Source organism: Phoca vitulina, unplaced genomic scaffold (assembly GCF_004348235.1).
Source record: "Phoca vitulina isolate PV1807 unplaced genomic scaffold, GSC_HSeal_1.0 scaffold44, whole genome shotgun sequence".
Lineage (NCBI taxonomy): Eukaryota > Metazoa > Chordata > Mammalia > Carnivora > Phocidae > Phoca > Phoca vitulina.
The window spans coordinates 1,025,014-1,032,852 of NW_022589747.1; the positions used below are offsets into that span (position 1 = coordinate 1,025,014).

The 7,839-nt window shown below is 60.8% G+C and overlaps 1 protein-coding gene across 1 annotated transcript in view; it reads left to right on the top strand.

The window, feature by feature from the left end:
* The window catches only part of ADCY1 (adenylate cyclase 1), a 92,320-nt gene that overhangs the window by 54,789 nt on the left and 29,692 nt on the right, over window positions 1-7,839 (top strand). The window contains exon 11 of the mRNA XM_032430455.1: window positions 7,435-7,524. Within this exon, the coding sequence (XP_032286346.1) occupies window positions 7,435-7,524 (90 nt within the window). The remainder of the gene's footprint in view (window positions 1-7,434; window positions 7,525-7,839) is intronic.

Genomic DNA, 7,839 nt, shown 5'->3' on the forward strand with positions numbered 1-7,839 from the left:
CATCCCCCGGGTCCAGGTGCGTGTGCGTATGTGTCCCGTACCTGCGCATCCCCCGGGTCCAGGTGCGTGTGCGTGCGTACGTGTCCCGTACCTGTGTATCCCCCGGGTCCAGGTGCGTGCGTGTGTCTTACACGTTGTTTGGTACGGATCATGTGCATCTTGCATTGTGTGTCACCTGGACAGGTATGTGTGTATGCCTGTGTCCTGTCCCTGTGCATCACCTGGACAGGTACGCGTATGGCCTCCGCCTGCCCTCTCGACAGGACAGGTGGGGCGGTGGAGACCCTCGCCCTCTGGAAGAGCAGGAGCTCATAAAGCCCTGTCGTGTGCTGGGTCCTGCTCGGAGTTCTGGGGGCACACGGGGACACAGGGCAGGCAGTCTGTAGTGATGGAGTGGGGCCCACACGGTGTGTCGCCTTCTCCTGAGCAGAGTCCCTCAGGGCAGGGGACCAGCGGTCTGTGGTGCACTCACGTGGTGGACAGGGCACCTGCACTGTGGAGGGTTCTCCATTGGCTTTGCTGTTGTGACCTTTGGGGTGGGGGGTGTGGGATGGCACCGGGCAGCTGTGCTCCTGGGAGAGCCCTCGGTCCCAGCCCTGTGTGGCCTCCGTCCATGTCTCCACACACCCCACTTCCCCATGTCACTCCACCGCCATGTCCAGCAGACCTGGTGTTGTCTTTGTATAATTGTTGGAAACCCCAACTTTTTTAAAAACTAAATTTGGTTTTATTCACTTAACTTCTTTGTTATTCATAGGTAATTTCTTGTTTTTTTTTTAATTGAAAAAATGCTATTTATTTAAACCATACTTCCAGTTTTTGGATCTTCATAGAGTCACACTTGACTGGAAACTGCCATTTTCCTCTTTGAGTAAGACGGTGTATTCACATAATTTTCGGTGAGCACGTGCCAGGGGGAGCCGGCTTCTAGAGCCTGCCACAGCCCGCTGGGGAGCTGGGAGCCGGGAGCTGCGGTGGACACGCTCCTCCTGGCACAGGTGGTCTCAGCCCGAACCCTGTGCAGTTCAGTCTCACGCGCCTGGCGGTGTCCCCGAGCAAGCTCTGAGTGTCCACCCCGGGGTGTGGCCCGGAGACCGTGGGCACAGGTGGTGGCATCAGGCTGGGGAGGGGGTGGTGGCCGGCAGGTGGGGCCGGGCCATCGGCGGAGGCCCACATCTGCCATGGAGGACAGGTACGGGTGGGCACGGCTGTGCACGCGGGTGAGCCCAGGTCTGCGGTGGCGAGGCCTCCATGGGAAAGCGTGAGTCAGCTGGGCAGGTGCTTTCTGCTGGGACAGGGCAGGCGGCCACAGCCAGGGCATCCGGGCAGCTGGGCCAGCTCCGTGGCTGCCCGGCACCTTCATCCCCCCGCTTGGCTCCTCCATTGCTAGGGGCTGCTGGCCCTGGGGCCTCCGAGTCCCCGTCTGTGACATGGGGTGGGAATTGAGCTGATAAGCATCAGTAGCGGGAGCCTGGCACACGAGGCGAGATGCTAGAGAACAAAGGGACGGGGTCAATGGGGCCAAGAGGGGGCCAGGAGGCCGGGATGGGGAGGAGGGGCCCGCAGTGCTGTGGGCCGGCAAGAGAGTGGGCTTGAGGGTGCGGGGTGAGAGCTAGGGGGGGCTGAGCAGGACCAGCCGGCCGTGAGGGGCGGTGAGGCCAGGCTGGCCGGGCCGGGCAGGAAGGGACTGTCAGGCAACCTCTTCAGGGTCAGGTACGCTTTGCTGTTGGGGGCTCCCCGCCCCAGGGCTAGCTGGGGGCTGGGGAACCCGTGCTGTGAGCAAAAGGGACAGACGCAAGAGGAGGACAGCCTCGCCCAGCACTAGCTGTAATCGGGGCTCCGGCAGGTGGTTTCAGCTCTGTCCGTGCCGTGACAGCCCAGAGATTCTCACCCCCATGCTTGCTCCGACTTGCACAAGCCCTGCCCCTGGCGGACACGTCATCCTGGGCCTTAACCCCCAGGCGCCGGGAAAGCAGGCTGCGTCGAGCTGAGTGGCGGAGGCCACGGCTGCCACACCTGCCTCAGTCTTGCAAACCCTCGGCTGCGAGGCTCAGGCTCGGGTCACCTGGCAGAGCGTGCCCAGGTTGGTGCACACGGACGTGGCCTCCTCCCGGTGTGTCCTGGGCATGGCCCACTCCACGGAGAGGCAGACGTCCCGTGGTGCTCTGTGGCATCGCCCACTGGGGCCTTGGGGATGTTCTGCATCTGTCATGCTTGCAGGTGCTCATGTGGCCGTGGCTGGACTTAGCGTGGATGCCTTTTGTGTGGACGGTGTGCCTGGAGGATGTGCAACCCCCGACAATCCGCTGGGCCACGTTTGATAACTGTGTTTCACGCTCCGGGGTGGTTCACCTGGGTTCAGGGCAGATTCGCTGTTTTTTCCCGGATTACAACAATTTTCCATGCTCGTTTTTGCTCTGTGGATATATAAACAAATTAACTGCCAGGATAAGTAGGCCATGGACCTTAAAGCTAAGACAGGCCCCTTGGTGTCCACGTGTGGCCCACAGCACGCAGGCTCCGCCCCACGTCAGTCTTCATGGCCAGCATCGTTCACTTTTCAGAAAAGCGTTTCAACCCTTTGCATTTGAGCAAATACGTTTCTAGGATCAGGTATTCGCGTGGAGGGAAGGTCTCAGCAGCCCGTGGCTGGCAGTCAGGGCTCCCGCCTGGGGTGTGGGCGTGGTGGCCTTAAGGAACGTGAATTTGCAGGTCACAGAAGAGCCAGCTCGCGTATTGGTCTTGGATGCCAAAGGGAACTGATTGTCTCGCCTGTTAAGAAACAGCCGTGGGGTGGGGTGGGATGACCCAGGGCTCGTGCTCTCCAGTGACTCCGACCGGCAGCCGAGACCGGAGACCTGTTCTCTGTGCCCTCTCCTGCCCGTTCGGGCCTGCCTGAGCCCAAGCTGGCCTTCCTCGTGGGGTCCCAGACAGCCAGCTCTACCTCCGTTCGCCACTCCCTGAGCGGGGAAGGGACCTCTTTGGCTTCTCCCTCCAAGAACCCACAAGCTTCCCTCCCAGCGCCCTGGCTTCTGCCAGTCAGAGCCCCCCAGGGAAGCAGCACGAAGACCGTACGTCCGACCGCCCCATGTAGAAGGGATTCCTTCCCGGGGTTTGGTCTTCCTCCTTTGCCGGACGGGTTTCCGTCCCTGGGAGAGTCTGGAATCTGCAGGGCAGGAGAGCAGAGGAGACGAATATGAAGCAGGGGCGGGGCGGGCATGGCTTATGAATCCCGAGCTCGGACTCCCACCCCCACCACCTGGTCTCGGGCGCTCCCCACTTCCAGCATCCGTCCCCTCTTCCTGTTGCTGCCCGACAGCCTCAGGGGTCCGAGGGCGGGCACGGCCAGCTGGCTCCCCGCTTTGGGCAGCGTGCGGCCAAAGGGGAGGTGCCCGCAGGCTTTGTGGGGCTCCTCAGGCTGACCGTCGGTGAGATCCGGCTTGGGCGGTGGGGGGACTGTCACCCCAGCTCCCGGTGGCTCCTCTCCAGTCTCCCCAGGCCAGCACCAGCGTGTGGAGTCCCTCCCGTGCCCCCAGCCCGCCTGTTCCCCCTTCTGCCACCTGCTGGCTTTAAGACCTGGTGTGGTTGACCCGGGTCCACCCGCTTGTCCTTGGTGAGTAACAGAGTCCGCCTACTGCTGAGGCCAATCACGGCTGCAACCCTCCGCCGTGGGCTGCCACGTGGTCGAGGGACCGTGCTCCTCACGGGCCCAGGCAGTGAGGGAGAGACCGTGGGGACCATTTTGTGCCCATCTCAAGCGTACCAGATGCACACCAGCCTCAATGGTTTTTATCTCTGTCTTTATAAACAACAGTAAGAGAGTTTTGATGTATTTTTTAAGTTAGTTTTAATTCAGTTAATTAACATATAGTGTATTATTAGTTTCAGAGATAGAGTTCAGTGAACCATCAGTTGCACATGACACCCAGTGCTCGTTACATCACGTGCCGAGCGTCTTGATATTATAACGATCATTTTTAAGGGCCATGGGACGATCTGTGGGAACACTGCGCTGTTTCCATTGGCGCGGTGTTCTCCACAGTCCCGTGGTGCGCCGCGAGGCCAGGACCGTGCCACGGGGGCCAGGAGGACGTGACCCCGGTTCTGCGAGAGCGGGCACTCAGCCCGCACCATAACTGAGTCTTCAGAAGGGCGTTTCTCCGTCCGTGAGCCGTGTGCTTTGGGGGGGGTCGTGGTAAGACCAGGGGGGTCCAGCAGCATGCACCTGCTGTGTCCCCCAGTGAGAGTGGAGGGAGGCTAGAGAGTCTGGTGCGGCTGGGCCGCGGGGTGAGGCCGGTGGTGTGACCGGCCAGCAGGGGGGCCGCGTGGCTTTGTGCCTGTCCCCTGGGCCCGGATGGATGCTCCTTCCCAGAGTCCCTTCCCTGTGAGTCCCGTTAGGAGAAGGGTGCCATGTCGGGGGCTCCCTGTTGGTCTCTGCTGGGATTGGGCGGCATTGGTGGCTGTGGTCATGTTGTCCTTGGTGAGTGGGTGTCCTTGCTGCTGAGCGTCACCTCTGTCCCTGCCCCCATGGCCACTTTGTCCATGAGTCCGTGGGCGGTGGCAGGGGCAGCTGGGGAGAGGGGCTGACAGGTGTCCCCAGAACAGGCCTCCCCCCGATTATTACACTCCCTGTCCACCGAGGTCCCCCACTGGTAGCATTCACATGGGACACCGTGTTTTCCACCCCCCAAGTCGTGTGCCCCAGCGGTGACTTCCTTGTCACTGTTGCAGTCACGCTCCTTGTGCGTCCCCAACCGTCCAGCCGGACCACGGGCCAGCGCCCGCGAGTCAGGGAATGACGGCACATCTGGGCCCTTCCCCTTCCAAGCAGAACCCCCAGCAGGTGCACCGCCTGACGTTCTGCCCGTTGGCAGGATTTACCGTCACTGTCCTTCGGGGACAAGCCAGAGGGGGTCATCGCGGCTGCAGCTGCCCACTCTGGGTGGTGCTTCAGGTCGTGTGGAACCTGCTGGAAGCTAGTGGAGTCTTCTCTTCCTCCATCAGCTGATCGTGAACGATCACAGGTGTAACAGGAGTGGGGACCGTGGTGTCTGGGCCTCTCCTTGGTGTAATGTGTGTGTGCCCCCAGGGCCTGCCTGGGCCCGGTCACATATGTGCCTCTCCCACTCGATGACGGGGGCTTGGTGTCCATGCACACCCACCTTCCAGGCTTGGAGGGTCGCACAACACCCCGCTCAGGAGGTGGCTCAAGTCCCCTGGCACCTTGCTGGCCCGTGGCCGAGGCCCGGGAGCAGGACCAGAGTGTCTCCAGAGAATGACTGGGCTTTGCTCTAACCCCATCCGGAGCCTGAGCTGTGGTTCACGTATCGGGGCAGCTGGTCGCTCCGCTCCAGGGGCTGCCCCCACCCGCGAGCTCACGAGTTAGTCTGTGTCCGCTGTGGTCTTGCCTCTGATGGGACTGGAAGCCCCCAGGGTGGGCCGAGGGGAGGGGAGATGCCTGTCTGGTGGGGTGAGCAGGAACCAGCGGGGTCCTGTGAGTGTGAGCTGGCGACGTCCCACGTCCCCATGCTCATGCAGCGGGGCTCCTGGCGCTGAGCACACAGCCGGCCAGGGTCGGCAGCCCTGAAGCAGGGCCCAGAGGGGTGACGAGGTCACGCGAAGCCGCAGCACCCCTTGATTCCTCCTGGCCCACGTCACGGCTCCCGGCGTGCCCTCCTAGCCTGGCGGGGCAGTGCGCCAGGTCCTGTGGGGTCGGCTGGGGTCAGTGGCCCCAAAGCCTGGGTTTTAGGAAAAGATCAGATCCCTGGACGAGACTCCTGTGCTGTGGCAGGAGGGGGGAGGAGTCAGTGCCCGGGACTCAGTGGATTCCCACCCGTAAATAAAGCATCACGTGAGCAGTTAGCGTGCACTCTGTGTAGAGCTCAAAGGGAGGGCCCGGGCCCGGAAGATCCATGTGGGCAGCTTGTATGGAACCTGCAGGAACCCGCCACCGTTTGGCCATTTGCCACACAAATGGGAATGGTGCGTTCATCCTGGCAGGCTGCCCGCGATTTTCTGCCCCTGAGCCTTGCCTAGCTGCCCTCCCCCCACACCGCAGACCTGGCTCCAGGCCGCCTTCCACTTCGGCCCCTGTGCACCCCGGGCAGGGCTTGCTGGGCCTCGGCTGGCGGCCACCCACTCACCGCCTACCCGAGGGACCTCTGTGCTGTTTCTGCCTCTGCCAGGGCACAGGGGGCCAGGCTCTGGGCAGTGCCCCCACGGGGCTCCTGACGTCCACCGCCGGGAGGAGCCCCTCCAGTGTTTGCTGAGTGAATGTGTGAGCTGCGTGTGCCTTGTCGGCTGGGGGGCGAGAATCCCATGGCCACATCCTCAGCCTTGTCCCAGGGCTGGCACGAGATTAGACGGGGAGGGAGGCGGCGGGCGCCAGGTCCGTGAGGCAGTCGGGCTGGTGCTGCTGCAGATCTCTTCTCTCTGAGATCTCGGGGGCCCAGGGGTCTGCACAACGCAGCAGTGCTGGGGCTCGGGAATCCTGAACGGGACCCAGATCCGTCGCTGCAACTGCGTGAGCTCCATGGAATGAGGGAGGCTGGCTGGCGGGGCCGTGTTTGCTCGCCTGCAGACCGGGGACAGCGAGGGTCCTCACTTCCCGGGGGAGGATGGCGGGTAGTCCCGTGGTGGCCCGGGCGCCCTGGCTGCCTGGGGGTCTCGTCAGCATCCTGTGCAGAGTCCCTGCCGTCTTTACTTTAGCTTTTGTTTCCAATTTCACGAGCGTGACTCTAAAAAGAACTTGGCGGGCGCCTGGGTGGCTCAGTTGGTTAAGCGACTGCCTTCGGCTCAGGTCATGATCCTGGAGTCCCTGGATCGAGTCCCGCATCGGGCTCCCTGCTCGGCAGGGAGCCTGCTTCTCCCTCTGACCCTCCCCCCTCTCATGTGCTCTCTCTCTCTCATTCTCTCTGTCTTAAATAAATAAATAAAATCTTTAAAAAAAAAAAATAAATAAAAAGAACTTGGCACTTTTATCCATGAAGTCAGTTGCGTGTTGAATATCACAAAATGTACTTAAATAGATTTACAGTAAAGTTTCTAATAACAAAAATGATGCAAAGCCTCTGTGAAGAAAATGACGAAACTTACTTGGAGCACATAAGAGAAAACACAAATAAACGTAAATCCTTGTTTCTGAGATAAGATGTCACATTCATGGATGGGGTTCGGATGGGGTTCATTTTAGTGCCTCGGTCACAGCAGGGGTGCCTGGTGGCAGGTGTGGTTCTTTTTAATTTAAAGACCTTAGTTTTTGTTTCTTTTGATCTGGGCAGTTTGTTGACTTGGGAGGTGGAGCCTGAGCTCAGCAAGGAGTGCGTGTGGAAGGGGGCCGTGGGTGGGGGCCCAGCAGCCTCGTGCCCACTTCTGTGCACGCGAACCCATCCTTAATAAATGCCCGTTTTTACAGTAACGTGTTGTACTGTTCAGTGTTTTCCAGGATGCCTGACGATCCAGATCCGCACCGTCTTGTGTATTTTCATAGTGGTCCTAATCTACTCTGTGGCCCAAGGATGTGTGGTGAGCATCTTAAGAGGCAGCAGGGTCTGGCGTGGAGAGTGGAGTGAGGTGTGGAGGGGGGTCGAGGGGGATGCCATCTCCTGGGGAAGGGACACCCAGCCCCTTCACAGTGTGTAGATGATAGAAGCTGGGGCAGAGAGGCAGGACAGACTGGGGCAGGAGTAACAGGAGGCAGGTGGTGGTGGGATAATAGGATGGAGGTGGAATGGGGAGTACCAGGAGGGAGGTGGGGGAGGAGAACCAGGAGGGAGGTGGGATTGGGAGTAATAGGAGGGAGGTGGGATGGGGAGTAACAGGGGGGAGTGGGATGGGGAG